We start from the raw sequence: 18513 nt of genomic DNA, 5'->3' as shown, positions 1-18513 counted from the left end.
CTTTCTTTCTTTCGTAGAACACAAAATAACACATTTTAAAGAAATGTTGTAACCGAACAGCGATGGGACCCATTCACTTCTATTGTATGGACACAAAACCAATGCAAGTGAATAGGTGCATCATTCTTCAAAATATCTTCTTTTGTGTTCTGTTAAAGAAGGAAAGTCAAACAGGTTTAAAATGAAAAGAGGGTGAGTAAATTATGACAGAATTTTTATGTTTGTGTGAACTATGACTTTAAAATAGGATATTTCTGATTTCTGATATAGTATTTTGTTATTTTTATAAGACACACATCTTTCTACAAAGGCCTTTAAATACTGTTGTGAACAACGGGGAAGGGCCTTGTAGTGAACGAGATTGAGATCCACCGTGGCAACCACATAGCAGCATCTAGGTAGCATCCCATAACACTCTATCACTGAAAAAGTCTTACAACAATAGCTTGTATACAGTCATTTAAGACAGCGCTATGGGGTTGTTTAAAGCACGGTGTTATCTGTTGTTAACAACATTGATCTTTCATGTATACTGTAGAAGTACCAAGGCATATTGCATCAGGTATCTTTGTGTGCTCTCATACACTTTTTAAAAAGGAAACAAGAGCAGAAAGTTATGAGCGTGACGCCTCATAACTACATTTACTGCTATAGTTTAAACACAAACCAATCCCTGAGTAATCCAGACAGCGGGTAAAAGCAGGTCCCATAAATGCCACATAATCCAGTCTGCTGGCTGATCACACAGCTTGGACAGCGTGTCCGTGGACATTAATTCCAAAGCAAGGCAGGTCAGAGCTAACAATTTTCAGCCCCACTAACTCAGCAATCACAGTTTGAGACAAACTTGAGACATCACAAAAAGCCGAAATTGATGTTCACTTCAGACTCTATCATTATAACTCATTACGCTTGACTAGCTTTTGTCAGTAATGCAAACATAGAGGGCTGCAATCATAGATGGAGTCTAAAGGATATTACAGTGGGGTCCTGCTTTTTAGGAAAGCAGATCAGAATTAACTGGCTGTTAGGGATGAGTGGCTTCTCAAAGCTATGCTTAGCGACGCTTTAGCTGGTAGCGTCTCTCCGTACACTTCCTGTTTATGGTAATTGATGTGGTCATGCTTTTTTCAGATTCCTCCAAAATCAGTGTGGCAGGAAAAGGGGAGAATAGTGCAAAAGTGGCGGTTTGGGATGAATGGACCCAGGGCTTGGTCTCACCCAGCTAGCCATTGAGGAAGAGAGAGGGAAAATGTAGAAAGCATGAAGGATGGAGAGAATGAGAGCAAGAAACACCCCACCAAGCACAAGCCTAAGCCAACAAGGGCTTTGTCCAATTCCCTGGCCTGTTGGGTATTCCACAGATGAAAATATTTTCATAGTGCTTCAGTTTCTTATTTTCATCTCAAATTCCCTCCCCAGATTAGCACACAAATATCCCAGTTCTTTCATCTGTTGAGGGAATCAACCTGAAATGATGGATGGAACGAACGGACGATCATGGAATCAGGAAGATAGATTTAGATAATGAGTAAGAAAGAATGAATCAGAACCAGAGAATCGGAAAGAAAGAATCAAAGAAAGGAATTAAGCAAGACGGAAAACGAAAAAAAAATAATAGAATCAGAAAGAAAGATTCAGATAATGAGGAAGAAAGAACGGATCAAAACAAAGAATCAGAAAGAAAGATTCATAGAATAGGGAAGAAAGAATGATTCATAGAATGGGGAAGAAATAAAGAAATAATCGGAACCAAAGAAAGAATCAGATAGAAAGTCATAGAATAAGGACGAAAGATTAGTAGAATAAGGAAGAAAGAACGAATCATAAAGAAAGAATGAAAAAGAATCATAAAGAAACATACTTTAAATCAAATAGTTTGGAAAAAAGAATTAAAAAAAGAAAGGATGAAGAAGAAAGAAAGAATCAAATAATCATAGGGACAGAAAATTTCTGAATCCAATGTTCATGAGACTGTGGTGTGGAGGGAAAACCTTTGTGAAAACCATACACACATTCTTCAGCATACACGAGCCACTTAACGCCTGTCAGAAATTGTTTACTGTTGACAAGAAGATCCATACGTCTGTGAAAATCTGCATGAATTTCAGCATTCGCTGCTTTTGGTTGGGATGCGGCGATTTACAATTACACTGTTCGTGCTTGCGGTGGATTTGATTTTAGGAGATAATACTTTCTCTCACTAACAAGCGTAACACCAGGCTGCCTTGAAGAAGAAGTCACTTTATATTTATTATTTATTTGTTTATTGTTATCCTTCAGGCAAACCTTGACATTTGCACACACAACATGTGAGATATTTCTAAAGGCATCTTTGCACCATGGCAGACAAATTGGATCAACATGTCGGTTAACCTTCAAGACAGAATGCATGATACCCAGCCACATGTTGCAAAAGTCCTTGAGAACCAGTCTTTTCTAGATAGGTTCTTGTACTCTGCTTCCCGAGAGGAAGGACCTCCTGTCAAATGATATTACATTTAAAAAAACTCCTAAGCTAGGCAAACCACTAGCAACTTTGGAAGGTTAGCCTCAAACCCACAGAGCTCCAACATACACAACCTCTTCACTCAGTCCCTAACCCACAGGGAGATATACGGGACCATGACCCAGTGGTGGTGATGTTGATAAGGTCTGAGCTTCTAGTCGTCATAGTCATCATATAATTCTGTGGTTTATTCACTGATCAATTGTGAAAAACATTCAGGACATTTGAAGGCCACATGACTGCAAAAGCTGTTTCTTGGTTAAGACATGCAGTTGCAAAGTTGTATTTATAAAACGCACAGTTAGAAAAAGAAGGTTGCATTCAGAAATAGTTTCTTGACTATAGATCTGTTTTTGGACCTTATACACTCATCTCCAAGAAATCTGTGCCTCTGGGATGGGCTTTGAGTACATAGTCTTAGCAGAGTAAAGTTGGTTCGGTGGTTTAAATGTAATGGGTCAAACAAGACTTTGAACCAACGTCTCCTGTTGAAGTGCATTGGCTGTGGGCATGAGTCCAGAGGTCATGGTTTAAAGTCCTCTGCGGTCTGTTCCAGCCCTGAGGAGTGACTCTTCCCACACTCTTTACCATCTTGAGCTTCCTACCCAGAAATTAAAGACACGGTTAGGCTTTGGTACTGTAATACCACTGCTTAGGACTGTAACCCAGTCATGTTCACACCACCGAGACGATCAATCTGTAAGACTTAGTGTTTTTCCGTCCTCATTATTTTCGTTTTATTACCCACAGGGGCGCCCCTTTGTATTAAACGCATGTGATATGGGTTTTCACAAATGACCTTATGATAAAGTAGAATGTCAGTACAATCCTTCGTCTTTCATAGACGGCTGTTTTCATTTCACACAATTGTGATTGTGTGAGTTTAATACAGTGGATAACCTATTATCAGCTCGGTACCCGGCAGAGCCATACTAAGGGAGAGAGCTGTTAGTGCTGCTCTGTAAGATTACAGCGTGACTTTGTGTGCAAAGTGAGCTCAAACCCAATGAAAGAAGCCATGGATGAGCAAGTATCAGTTTGACACGCCTCAGTCACATCTGCTTGTTAGGTCTTGAGGTAAAGAATACTGTTTTCGCATCCAAGCCTCCACTGGTTTCAATTGAGGCGATTAGTTAAACGGCCATTTACACACACTTTTTATTCATATCACACATTTATATGCCACTTTCATGAACTCATAGTGTACACTACAGTCTTATGAAATCTCCAACATTTATGTTTTAATAAATTGTAAAAATAAAACACTTTCTGGACATTGAAGATTGGAGAGAAAGCGTATTATACTTCATATTTTCAAAAAGCATTTTGACATTGACAATTGTTTAAAAATCCAAGGGTTATTGATCTAAAATGACATATATTATTTAAACTTATTTAATGAAGAAATCAGTATTTAATTTACAAATTATATTTTTAATATTCTTAAAGAAATATTTGAGTAATTTTGTACTTGCATTCACACTATTTAAACAGTATATTTCATTGATTTCACCGCTTTAAAATCTCACGTAAAATTACCATTACATTTTTTAGGGTTGCCTATGGCATCTGATAGAGCGTTTTAACCGGTGAAACGGTGGTACTTGATGTCAGACAAACGCATAATCCAAACAATAAAGAGAAATTGTTTTACTTTCTCCATTTTTCTTAGGGAAACTTGAGTATATTTTCTTACTGTGAGGTTGTTCTTTCATACCTCAGGATGTTTTAATTCTTAAATTCTCAAGTCTCATATGGTTCTCAAACAATTGTTTAGGAGAAGTTAAAACGAAACTAGTCAATTGTTAAAATATACTAAACTTATGGAGCTATTAAATGAAGGTAGATTGCATAATAAATGTAAAATCATTTGAATTTGATGAGGAATGTTGACACAGTCATATTGTAATCTTCAATAATATTGACTTTTGGTTGCAGACTTGGCAAATCTGAGCTCGTTGAGATTTCTGTTCTCGGGAGAAATATCAGAGATGGAACAGATTTGAACTAGCAGTGAACTAACACAAAGATGAGAAAATCGCTACATAATATACATTTTGGGATTAAAGGTCAAGTGTATGAAATATAGCGGCATCTAGCTTTGAGGTCGCGAATTGCAACATATGGCTCTTGGCTGACTCAGCACAAAGATGTCATCAAGTTTTCACTTCTTTGCCGAAGGAGAGCGATTTGCTCTGTGGACCAGTTGTGTCCGTTTAGGTCTACTGTAGAAACAACATGGTGAATTCAATGCAAGGGACCCGCGTTACTTTTGATAGAAATAGCTCATTCTAAGGTAATAAAAACATAACGTGTCATAATCTAAGGGCTTTATACACCTCTGAAGAAATAGATATATATTATAAAGAATTTCTTTCTATAGATCCTTCAAAAAATTACCTCTAAATAGATTTAGTAGCATTGATTTGGTCTGTTGGTCTTAATTCATTGGATGCTCTGTTACAACTAGTTTTTTTTCCACAGATGCACTTTGAGTTTCCCTCAAGGCTTACCTCCAAGAAAAAAACAAAGGTTGTTGTAAGCAAACGTTTCTGACATGAGTTGGAGGAACATGGCTAGGCGTTCATGTCAAATTCCAACTGTTAGGTTTTCTGTCTGACTGCGTCTCTCGCTCATAATGAAACTATTAGAGAGCCAGTGGTTATCGGGTCAGGCTAAGACCTTTGCAGCCTCTTCTCTACTCACTCTCATCAGGCTCCCAGCAGACCCCATGGTGAAAATCAGAGTGTATTAGTGACCTCTGAACACAGTCATGCTTTAGAAGTCTGTCAGACGTATCACGCTGTCCTCCGAGAGAATCAAACCTTACCTACTGCCCCATCACAATTATCATTACCACTAACCTCTCTCTTTCCCCCTGTTATGGTTAAAGATGATGATAATTGCATGGATGGAGGCACAGCCTCTCCCCAGCTGTGTTTTTTTTTCTTCAGATCACCTTGAGCTTAGACAGTTTTCGCTCGAGCATTGTGAAGGTCAGGACTAAGAGAAGGGGGGGAGTCATTACAGGGGAGATGCCTCCTAATAACCTGACATCAGAAAGCCGTCAGAGAGACGCCGAATTATACGCATTCAAACAGCTCCCCTTGTATTTATGGCCCGTGACCGCCGACGTCAACAAACTCTCGGTTCTTCCCAGTATTTAGTACAAGAACGCCTTAAGTTGCTTCACTAATAATCGACCGCTCTCAATGAATAGCTACGGACGCTCATATCCAAACCTCATCATCAGATGCACTCAACTGGTCTACCAAGAAATCTACGCCCAAATTTAGACATTTCAGACATTTGTGCATTAAGCACTTATCTGTACGCTGAAGTGTTGGTTATTGCTCCGCTCAGATTCAATTTGTAAGCTTTTCCTCATTGTTCACCCTTATCCGATCAATGAGGTTTCACCAGGTTGAACGTGGAAGAAACTAGGGTTGAATTTTTAAGCATGAATTTGAGAATTTAGCCGGATTTTTATGCAGACAATAATTTGGTTACGGGGTTGAGAGAGAGACCGCTCTCTTTAGTCTTACTCACTGGTATAAATTGTTTGCAGCTGAAAATCTCAAATAAAATGGTGGTTTCAAACCTCAAGTGTGTTACGTATTTGGGACGTCTGCCTGGGGGGGTGCGGATGCAGATGTACTGTTGCTTAATTCATAAACACACTGTGCTTTTTGAAGCAGTTGTGACTCAGGGTTTGGTTTCATTGTGATCCACTGCATCTCGTGTTGTTAACGTTTGGACACTCAGTGTGAGTCACATTATTCCAGACGGCTTACACATTCAGAGGACACATTTCCCAGCGCGCAGTCAGACCCCGCATTGTCTCTTTTGCGTGGCTGAGACATCCAACATGTTTTAAGAGGACCTGTCATCAGTGTTTTGAGCGCTCCGCTCACCCGGTGTAGCTTAATGTCTGTGACTGTGAATCTTTTCAGTACGGAAGCGAACATGTGGTGGTGTTTAGTTTGCTAACGCTCAAGGCTTTGCCTTCCGGGGGGAGATATCTCATGGAAGGCTCCCAGCAGAAAGATTCAAGTCCAGTAAACAATCTCAACGCCCAAACGTGGAGAACTTTGGAAACGAGAAGCTCCCATGGGTTCCCCTTTGTCCAAAAACCACAGAAAGGGCTTGTGTGCGAACTTGAGTGTTGCCTTTTTTATTGCTTTTCTTATTGTAAGTTCTATTGTTGCTATTACATTTCACCCTCTGCTTTGTGCTCCTATTTCAGCCAAGAGCTGTTCTCTCAGTCCCTTCGTATAACAATATCTGTGAACTCAACACACATGTGTGCGGTTATGTTGGCAGGAGCAATCTTGTACCGCTGATGTTTTACTAACATTGTGAAACTGGCTTTCTCTAAAATATCTCTCAGCTTTGTTTCTCTTCTAATGGGTCACATTACTAACACATCACTCTGAATTTTTATTATGTTGAAACACCCGCCAGAATAATCGCTCTTTCATGGGCACTATATAACAAAAAACACCTGGCTTTTCCTTTTCTCTGTAATAGCTAACCGGCCCACTTATTAACTTAATAATTTATTTTCTTTACTGGGTGATAAACTCTTGTTTCATTCGTTTGTGCTTTTTACGACCTGCATGTACATGACATATCAAGTTTAAATTCATTGTTTAAATGTGGTTCTCCATAAAACCTTAATGGACCATCTGTATTAGTTTCAAATATTCTTACTCTTCTAAGCTCATAGTGTGAGGCATGGCTTGGTGTCTGTTTAGCACACACAAAGAGACAAAGGTTTCATGCATTATTATCAATACTTATAACAATATATTATTTATCTGGTATATTTTCTATGTTGCTTTATCATGTTGTTTAGGCACACTAGACATTAATAATAATTATAATAATAAAACTGCTAAAAGAAGAATTCTAATTATTATCATTTGTCTTATTTATTATCACTTTCATTATTTTTTCATGGAATTTTTGTGTCACTTCATTATGTCGTGTAGACACATAATTTTTTAATAATAATAATAATAGTGTTGTTTTTATTTTTCATCGTACTATTACCAATACTAATAATAGTAATAATAATAATTAAACAATTCTCAAATGTTTGCATTGGCAGTTGCTACGCATGCAAATATGGCTATTTTTTTAGCTCTGCACCTCCCTGGATGATTCCAAGGCGCTCCTTGGAAGAACATTCAGTTTTAGCCTCTTGGAGAGGTGGAGAACACGTCCTGGTCTGCGAGTCGTTTGCCTGTGTCAATACTCTAAGCATATTCTAGTGGGTGGATCAAGAGGCTTAACTGCCTTGCCTTGTTTTTCTTGCATGCAAACTTTTCTCTCTGGCAAAAGTCCCTCACACATCATCAGAGATGGAGCGTTAGCCCATCGTTCCTGTAATGATTGTTTCAAAATCGCTTTCTTGGTAACATGTTCTGCTCTTCCCGGCGAATCATTTAGTCAGCAAGCCTGCAGCAGATAGCTGGCAAAACAAAGCCGCCCAGACTGCCCTTACCCCCATTAATGAAAGCAGTGATGATCTGACTAGGGCTGAGCTGCGTCTGTTTCGCATTTCTCCAGCCCTGCCCAGAATGAGGAGGCGCAGGCCTGGCGGACTGTGGATGTCCAACAGCTGAAGAGCCTGAGGATGTGTGGAGAGCGTCCTGCAGAGAGCGTGGGCTGCCCAGGTGGGAAAGCCAGCTGGTGGAAGGGTGTGACAATACGCCTGAGGGGGTGATGGGGGATATTGAGTCCTACAATATGGCTTAAAGCTGTTCCCTCACCTGCGCACCCTACCCGAAAAAATATTCTATGGGAACCCGGTTCCTGATATTTTATTTTCTCTGGTCCTCAAGTTTCAAGATTGAAGTTTTGTTTTAGTGGAAGGGTGTGACGAAACGCCTGAGGGGGTGATGGGGGATCTTCAGTCCTACAATATGGCTTAAAGCTGTTCCCTCACCTGCGCACCCTACCCAAAAAAATATTTCTATGGGAGCCCGGTTTCCTGATATTTTATTTTCTCTGGTCCTCAAGTTTCAAGATTGATGTTTGGTTTTAGTGGAATGCTCACAGAGCGAGCTGGGCTGCCACCACTTTGTTGTAGAAACATGCCTGCTTGTCAATGCAGGTGTGGCAGGTTGTTTGAACCCTCGGCATTGTGGGCCTATGATGTCATCTTTGTGATGTGCAATGGAGGCACCCTCTTCACAAAAGAGCGTGAAAGCTTTTAAAATGGATCATCTAAGATATAAACAATATATATAGTTCTGGGAAGACATAGAGATAAATCTCTTCCCTATGAACAGCTTGCGAGCTTTATTAAATTAGATGTTTAATAACTTTTTGGATATGCAAGTCATATCACCTGTCTGAGTGTTAAGATGCTTTTGCAGATTAATTACTCTGCCTCCTTCCCACACCTGAGCTTTTACATCAGACTTAAAAAGTCAAACTCCTTGAGCGTGCTCCGTGGAATCATTATCACCTCCATCCCACAAAAGACCCCCATCATTTCTGCCGTGCTTTTGACACAACAGTAAGTTGCATACAGCCAGCAGCAAATCCACCTGCTTATAAGATGCTACTGCTTTGATAACTCCTTCACATATGCAGATTTCTTGGGAGAGGCTTGTTTGTATGAGATTTCCTGCGAGACTTCCATCTTAGGCTTAAATAAATAGCGGAGTCGTGATGATTAGCGCCGAGGCGCACGCTAACTCCCACAAGCAATCTACTAAACCGGGTCTGCCTCTGTCTATGTTCTCACCTGAGTATTACCCAGAATCTCTCTCTCTCCCTCGGGTCGCTCCCAGAGCTATGGCCCTGATTGCTCTTTAATTTAGTTAGTTGGTAGTTGACTGTGACAATGGGGCGGCCGAGGATTTCGCTGACACGTTTTCGGTCACTAGGGGAGAGGATTTCTTTAAACGGGCCTCAAAGGGAGCCGGTCCCCGGTATAGCAGTCACACACGTACGCCGTTAATGTTGGTTTGGGGCTGTTCCAAGCTGCCGTGCCGGGCGCTTCCCAGGATTACAGAAATAACACAATTATCTCCGTGGCTCTGAGCCGTTGACAGAGCGAGCCCTGTGTTTGTCAATAGCGGCCCGCAAAATCTCCCTCCAATATACTGAGCAAAGCTGTAGTCACGCGCCAATAGTCTCTTTAGCACTGTTTGTCTGTCTCTCAGCATGATTTTCTATTCCGCCGTCTCACCTTGCGTAACCTCTTTCTGTAGCATTTCTTTTTCCTCCGTTTTGACTGTTCTCGTTTTCTTGCATGTTTTTTATGTGCCCCTCGTTTTTCATACGTCTCGCTATAAAAGTCAGTCAGACATGCATCAGTGTCTCGATTTAATCATGACACATCTGCCATGATCTAGCATTTTCACGTCCTTATGCTTTTCACCATGGATCTGATATGAAGGGGCCATATGTATAATTACCTTATAGAGAGCAACATATGTCATTTTTATTGCTACAGCGGGAGATCATAAAAAGTGCGTTCCAAAGCACAGGAGTCATGCTTGTGGATTTGGTTATCATTGCTTTGAAAAGCAGCATGCCAAGCAGAATGATTCAATTCTTCTTTATTTGTTTGTTAAGTCAAACGTTCTCATTACTATTGCTCATACTTAAGTGTGAAACGTAGACGTGTACGGTAACTCATCTTGCACCGGTTATGCTGCAGATATGAAAACAGAATGAATGCAGGATGAAATCCAATTAAAGGTTTTTCTAGCAGATGATAGAGTAGGTTGAAAAAATGTATCCTGTGTGACCCAAACTATATCTACAGAACGGAGCATCATAGAGAAACTTTGATTTTCACCATCGAGAACAACCAGATATAAATGCCATGGCAACCACCCGGAACACCCTAGCAATGTGACATTGTTCTGCTTGGTTACGCACCCTTACAAATCATCTTTTTACAGTTCTGAATGGAATTTGAAAAGAATCTGTTGGTATAAAATTGTGCCGTTGAGAAGATGAATTTACCAGTTTGATCATTTCACTCACACTCTTTTGTTGCTTTTGTCTCTGTTTTTTTAGTGAAAAAGGATGTGGACGAAACAGACGACAGGATGACACAATTCAAGAAAAAAGCGAAAGAGCTGCGAATTCTGGATGGCAAGACGGCCCAGAATCTGTGTAAGTTATCAGCATTCCATATCATCTGTGTCCCCAGTCTTTTTTCTTCTGAACAACTTACATTTCTCTCTAAAGAATTGTCTCTTTTATTATTCACTATTTGTTAGAGATAGTCTAGGTTTTCTTGCTCCATGCCAAAAAAGATCTGAGTGAGTTTCTCTGTAAGCGAGTCAGAAAGCCGTTGAATCTATAGCCACAATGCTGTCAGGCACTGAGTGACGTTTTCTTCTCTTCTTTTTGTTTGTTTGTTTGTTTGTTTGCTTGTTTGTATATCATGTCAGCTTTAAAATTCATCTTATCCTCTTGTATTGTCAAGAAGCATTCAAAGTATTTGTTTTGGTGTTGGTGTTTTTTTGATAATGGATTCCACTCGATTTCTTGGATGTCAGTTGTACCATAAACACATAGCAGGATAACAGGAGAAACGGACAATCTATTTATTTTGTTTGCTTTATCCTAACCACAGGCAGATACAGATAGGGCTCAAAAGCCTGGGGGACATCCGGCTTGCGATTGAGGGGTACAAAGTCTTCAGTAATTCTATGATATATTATACTTAAAAGGATACTTCACCCAAAAAATGTAATTCTGTCAAAACAATTCTGTGTTCTGTTTAATACAACTTAAGATATTTGGAAGAATGTTAGCAATTTTCACACATCATTGACAACCCTAATAGGAAAAATGATAATTGTTTTCCAAAAAGTACCCAAGTGTGTGGTTTCCTAAAATCTTAAAAATATCTTCTTTTGTGTTCAGCAGAACAAAAAATATATTATTTATTGTAATATATAATATTTAATATATAATATTAGTTTCGAGTGTGGTAGTGAATGATGTCCCAGAACTGAAGATTGCTAGCATTCTTCCACATATATTTATTTGTGTTTAACGCAACAAAGAAATGTATACAGGTTTGGAACAACTTGAGGCTGAGTACATGATGACAGCATTTTTTATTTTGTGTGAACTGTGCCATCTTAATTAAAATGACATTAAACACAGAAGGAGGGACTTTTATACACATCAATAAACGGACCAATGGATAAAGTGTACACTATGTCTGATGGCAATAGTGACACACGTTTAAATCAAAACATTCTGTTTAATATCTGAATTACAAATAAATATGACAAATAATACACATATAGACTTTTCATCTGGCCTGACCCGAAGTTAACTGCCAGTCAGTGTTTGGTTTACAACTTATAAATGAATTCATATTCAATTTTATTTATTTCAATATTTTATTGTGTAAAAATTGTGTTCAATTAAAGCTGCTCAACAGTTATTGATTCTTTGTGGAGGTCTACCAGAAGTTAAGTTTGGTCTACACAACGTTTGTTTATGTTGTTGCCGCTTAAACAGTCTATAAAAGACCAAATGATACCAACTTCAAATTAGACATCTAGTGATTTAAAAATGTGTTAATCTATTTCATATAACTGTGAGATTAGAGGGACCCTTTGCAGCGGTGGTGTAGCAGGTTGCACTGGACATGTTTTGCTTATTAGCCTCTATTGATCAGCCCACAAGAACCTAGTGTTCTTTAACAACTCACTCTCAATCTCTGTCTGTCACTCTCTTTCTTTCTCTCTTTCACTGTCACTCTCTATTTTTCTCCTCTTGAATCTTGAGGGAGAGCGTGTGTGTATGAATTCATTGTGTTCTCAAGAGTGCCCGTGGCTCTTTGGACTCTGATTGATGAGAGCAGCATGAGAATGCAATTTTATTCTTCTTTGGAAATGTTGCCTTTTTTGTCTTGGAGAGGAGAACACCTTAGATATACAATATCTCACTTCATGAAATATTCATGGCAAATGCTAAAATAACCAACCACCTGAGTATATGTCCCACCGGTGCCGGTTTTCATCCTAGCCGGAAGAGTACTTGGATTCCAATTGACTACATCAATACAATTTCAATAGAGAATAGAGGAAGATTAAGCTCCGAGTTTGGCTACAGCGTTGCTGTTGTAGAACATATTTCACCCCACCTTATACAAATGCTAATGGAACATAGATAAATAGAGACGCAATCCAATATTTACTGTTTCTGAAGAAATGTAAGCGGTTCCTGCCAATGCACATCTCGCTGCTGCGATGCTAGAGATGTTGTAATCGCGGTTGCTAGGTGAATGCTTACTTTCATAAGCTAAAAGTACCAACCCTGAAATCTAAAACATATTCTAGACCCAATTTAAGACCAATTGGACAAATTTAATACTAAGAGCTATAACCTTATGTATGAGCATTATTAATAGTGATGCATGCTTCCCATGATCACTCATCTGATAAACAATCGTTTCAGCTTTAGAGGAAGTGACATCAGTCAGCCGCGTGTCAGAAGTGTAGTGGACAGGAAGGTCAGCTTTGTTTCTTTATTAGAGTTGAAGCCGATGGAAAGGGCCCTGTCAGGAAAGATCTGTAATTTCTGTGACATTTCTATCTTCCCCTCATTCTCTCTCTCTCTCTCTCGTTGTTTCACATTCTCATGCTCTCTCACTTCCTCCAGTTACCCTGCCTATGATGCACCGCACACACACATCACTTCAGGCTTTGGAGTAACTAATGCCAGCACAAGTGTGGGAGTGCTGTTACACATTCATTTCAGCCACAAATCTGTCATCTTTCACAGAAGGAAAAGGGAGGTGGGACAGAAAAGAGGATAGAGAGAGTAAAAGCATCTTAAAAGGGATTATTTGAAAGGACACTTCTCATTGCTGCGGTATATATTTTGATAAACTGTTTTTGTTCGTTTTTAGCAATATAAAGTGAGCAATGAAAATGAAAACTAAAATTCGGACATCGTTTTGCTCACCCATTTTAAACCTGTTTGACTTGATTCGGCAGATCACAAAAGAAGTTGACGTTTGAATGACGTTGGTAACTGAACAACGGCGGTGCCCATTGGTCGTTTGTCCATACAATAGAAGAGAACGGGTACCGATATTGTTCAGTACAGATTTTTTTTTGTGTGAACCATCCCTTTAAATATCACCAAATGAGTAATATTGCTTGTAATATGAAGTATGTATCAAATGTGTTTTTTCTTCCTTTTTTGTTGGATGACACATTTCTGATGGGAAATGACCGAGAACCATTCTTGTGGTCATACGATGTTACTTTTTCCTCTGATAGGTCGAGTTACTCATTCCCCAAGGTATGTATTGCTCTCTCCCCCTCATGCTGAGAGTACAGTCTGTGGGCTGACTGGACAATGTCCACACTTTCATTTTTGGCCATGAAATTGTCTGGTTAAGAAAAGATGCTGAGTTTATTGATGCTGGGGGCCTATGAGCAATCTTGCACAAACACACACTATTAAACGCATACGTATCAGCAGGGATTTAGCAAGTGTGTGGAGGAAGCCGGTTATTTGGTCCGTTTCTTTGGACCTGGGCTCTGGGTTGGGCTCTGTACGCAGCTGAAAAAACAATCCAGATGAGACACAGAGGATGTGAATCTCACGAGTGAGGCTAATGTAGGAGGAACCCGGTTAGCATTAGAGAGAGCGAAGCAACCAACCGCTAGATGAAGACATGCTCCTCTATAAACACAGAGACTCCCAACAGGGCTCTGTGCTTCATTAGCATGTTTAACAATCCCAGCATTCAAAGTTACGTAGATCCTGCATCAGCAGTCCGTTTTATCCGTAATATACCCGATTGGATTTAAAGAAACAGTTCACCCAAAAATGAAAAGAATGTCTTCATTTTCTCGCCCTCAAGTTGTTTCAAACCTGTATATATTTTATGTGTCTGGATGAATACAGATAAATATATTTGGTATGCTTGTAACCAACCAGTTCTTGGCCACCTTTGACTATAGTAGAAAATTTTCATTTTCTGTGTTCTGTGGAATTTAAAAAAAGATATTTTGAAGAATGTTGGAAAGCAAACAGTTCTGGGGCACTTTTGACTATGTTGTAATTTTTCTACTATGGTAGTCAATGGTGGCCAAGAACTGTTTGGTTACAAGCATTCTTCCAAACATGTTTCCCTGTGTTCATCAGAACAAATAAATGTATACAGATTTGGAGCAACTCGAGGATGACTAAATACATTTTTAGGTGAACTGTCCCTTTAATTAAAGTGTGTGGAGGTGGGTTTGATGGAGTTTATATGTTGGATAAAAATGGCTCAGTGTAAATGCTTTGAATTTGGCAGGCTCATAGGGTGTGTGGTGTTAAAAAACACAAAGTAACTAAATCCCTGTGCTGAGGAGTACGATGAGTGGATTGTAAACGGAAATGAATTATGGGATGCATCTGTCTTGGAGAAATTTGTTGGATGAAAAAGTCACTGTGAATGTGTAAATTATGCTAATGAATCAACAGATGAGGCGAAATCATTTGCCGTCCAATTAACATTTTTGCAGCAGATATGAGAAGTTCTGAATGGAGGTTGCTAAACTCGCCACATTCGGTGACTAACCATTTGTTTGTTTTATTGGCATGTGATACTCTTGATGATTGGCTCATCATCCGACTGATGGATGCGCGATTAGCATATCCCTATAGCCAGATCGGACTTGCTGTATTTTGTTACAAGGGTAGTTTTAAAACCCCATTGTGTGGTTTGGCACAGCCAACCTGCAGTAAATTTCTTTCTGCGCCATTGTGTCTTGTTTTCGCCAGATGATCACCCGGCTTTGAAATGGCGATGCATCATTCTACCTTCATCTACCGGAATTAAAAGCACAGAGCTCTCTTTTCTCTGAAGAAACCCACATATTGTCACACGCAGATGGCCGGCTAATGAATTGCAGAATATAGAGCGTAGTTTCACAGAGACTCAGTCTATCAGGCGGTGGGCATGCTAGTTTATTAAATCACTGTTCATCAGAAGTTGGACCTGGTTCACCTGAACACCAGAGAGCTGGATGGTGGGGTGAAGCAGAAGGACCTTCTCAGTGATTGGCTGATGCAAAAGCGACTGAAGGAGGATTTAGATGACAAGAAAGCAGATTTAGGAGAACAGACTGTAACACGTTGTTTCCATTTCCACTCAGTTGTTATCAGTAAAATTGAAAACATTAACATGTACTGTAGCTTAAGGCCCGATTCACATTTGCCGTCTTTTCTGCGCGCATATTTGTTATTTTAAATATAGATGCACGTCAGGTGCGTGCAAATACGGGGAGGCATGTTTTTTTTTGCACATTTTTCTTGGTGCGTCAGCGCCGCAACGAGATAGAAATAGTTCAACTATTCGGAGTGCTGCGTGTCATTTGAAGAGAGAAAGAGGTGCGGCTCACGTTTACCGCATGGTTTTAGACACGAATGTGAATTGGGCCTTAAGTGATAGTTCACCTGAAAATTAACATTCTGTCATCATTTACTCACCCTCGAGTTATTCCAAATGTGTATAAATGTATGTGTTTGGATGAACAAAGAGGAAGATATTTTGAAGAATGCTTGTAACCCAACAGTTCTTGGCCACCATTGACCACAATAGAAAAATGACAATGGCAGTCAAAAGTGCCACAGTACTGTTTGCTTTCCTACATTCTCAAGAAATCTTCTTATCTGTTCAGCAGAACAATGAAATTTATAAAGCAAGGTAGTCAATGGTGGCCAAGAATTGTTTCGTTACAAGCATTCTTTCAAGTATCTTTCTCTGCGTTCATCCGAACAAAGAACAATTTGAGGATGAGTAAAGCAAGAATTTAAATGTTTGGGTGAACTGTTCCTTTAAGGTGTAAATGTTACAAAACAAGGGCGACCCTCTAAATCTTGCTCTGAATATGTCCTGCTTCTGCTCCAGAGAGCTGATTCGATGTGTTGATTTAAAAAAATGCTCATTTGGAGATAACTGTACAATTATGCCCGGTCCCCCACTGATGTTCTTTAAACTGCAAGCTGTAAGCTTTATACTATAATTACAGACTATTCTTTCCTTAGAAGTGGATAGAGCTTGAGTTATCAAATTCAGCCGTTGGTAAAATTGCACCCACCGTTCTCTGCGCTTCATCCCAGGTGAAAGTTTAAGATGCCGAGTCATTACCTTACAATGGGTTGCCGAATCTCTGGCTATTTTAGCAGCTTTTATTGTTGCCAGAAAATTGTGTTTCTCTTTCACTTCCAATTGCCCTGAAATGGAACAAACAATTTAATGGGGTTTTACCATTCACACGAGATGTTATTGACTGTGTCTCATGGTCATTTCAGAGGGGCGGTGAGCGAGCCCCTGTTGAACTGTAACGCTCCAGCAAAATGACTCCATGTTTTTTTCCCCCGACAGCAATTTTCCTGGGATCATTCCGACTGCCTTATGAGGAGATCCGGGATATTGTGCTGTATGTGGATGAAGAGAGGCTAAGTGAAGCTCTAATCCAGGTGAGTTGTGTGTGCATAGGCACTTTCGCATAATGCAGCTCGATCCCCATTTGAAACCTTTATCCGCTCACAAGGAAATGTGTGAAATTCAGAACACAATCTCATCCAGCACTAGAACTCTTTGGATTTTTGGGTTTCAAACAAGCGTGTGTGAACTATTGACTTTTATACCAAACATCACCCTGTAACACAGATTTGTGTTTGAAAGCTAGACGTTCTACTTAGAAACCTTGATTTCTTTCGCAGAGCTTTTTACGTTTGTGTTTGCACAGAGATTTGTCACGCCTGCGGATGACTGTGTTCGTTTGAATGGCTTCATTAAAAAGACCTTCATTTGCCATAGTCGGCCCGCTCTCATTCACTTAGGCCGCAGGAAGCTCCACTTTCACTCCCATAAAAGCTGCTTTGGGACAAGACTTGGCAAAAGTCCTGACGTCCCACCCTCCCTCCCACCGCCTTTGTCTTACAGGCAAGATTGATGATCCTTCAAAAGGCTCTTCACGCCCTGACTGTCTCTGTGGTTTTTGTTCATCTTAAATGTGGTAATTGAAAATGGCGTGTGTTTCCTGAGCTAAAGATACCTCGGCTGTCTGTAAAAGAGTTGATCTCATTTACATCAGACCACCCTTTTCCTCACAAGCCTGCCCCTCTGTAACCCTCAAAGCCTCGGGTGGATTTTTCTTTGCTATGAGTTAGGAATATTTGAAAATGTCGACTCTATCTCACACTTAACACACTAGGGGAATTGCTACTTTTACCTCTCAAATGATTGGGCAGATTCCAGTAACCTCTGTTATTCATCTCTTCTGTTTGTCTATATAGCGAGAGCTCAAGGAATTTAGCTCCTTTCTGAGTTTTTTTTCTTCTCATATTTCAAAGCCTAGAAAAATGTGGAGGAGATAAGCGCTATTTAGATGTCCTGGTCCACATTGGGCCTTTCTTAGCGGTTACTGGGAGCAGAGATGACCTTTAATTGCCAGGTGGTTTGGGCTGGGTGTGCGGCATCTGAACCAGGGTGACAGCCCTGTCGCTCTTTACAGAAGCAGAAGAGCTAAAGTGATGACCTTTTCCCACATTCAGCTGCGCTTTATAGAGGAGACTCATCTGTCAGCTCTGCACACCTCCTTCCCTTGTCTCTATTCTCGGTTTCATCCTTCTTTTGCTCTCTCTCTCTCTCTCTCTCTCTCTCTCTCTCTCTCTCTCTTCATCTATCTATCTATCTCTCTTTCTCTCTCTATCTATCTCTCTATCTCTCTCTCTCTCTCTCTCTCTCTCTCTCTATCTCTCTCTCTCTCTCTCTCTCTCTCTCTCTCGGTCTCCATCTCTTTCTCTGTCTCTATCTCTCTGTCTCCATCTCTCTCTCTGTCCCTGTCTCTCTATATCTCTGTCTCTCCCTCTGTCTGTATCTCTCTCTCTCTATCTCTCTCTGTCTCTCTCTCTCTCTCTCTCTCTCTCTATCTATCTCATTCTCTATCTATCTCATTCTCTGTCTAATTCTCTCTCCATCTTTCTCTCTGTAT

At 40.0% G+C, this 18513-nt stretch overlaps 1 protein-coding gene across 7 annotated transcripts in view; it reads left to right on the top strand.

Annotated features, from left to right (window-relative positions):
* diaph2 (diaphanous-related formin 2) overlaps positions 1–18513 on the top strand; it is a 367005-nt gene that overhangs the window by 187939 nt on the left and 160553 nt on the right. For all 7 annotated transcript variants that reach the window (XM_056769322.1, XM_056769321.1, XM_056769323.1 and 4 more), the window contains 2 exons: positions 10556–10654; positions 16899–16993. In XM_056769322.1, coding sequence (XP_056625300.1) covers positions 10556–10654; positions 16899–16993 — 194 coding nt within the window. The remainder of the gene's footprint in view (positions 1–10555; positions 10655–16898; positions 16994–18513) is intronic.

This window comes from Triplophysa dalaica, chromosome 16 (assembly GCF_015846415.1).
Source record: "Triplophysa dalaica isolate WHDGS20190420 chromosome 16, ASM1584641v1, whole genome shotgun sequence".
NCBI lineage: Eukaryota > Metazoa > Chordata > Actinopteri > Cypriniformes > Nemacheilidae > Triplophysa > Triplophysa dalaica.
The sequence above is the reverse complement of the archived record's forward strand: the minus strand, read 5'-3'. Positions and strand labels throughout refer to the sequence as shown.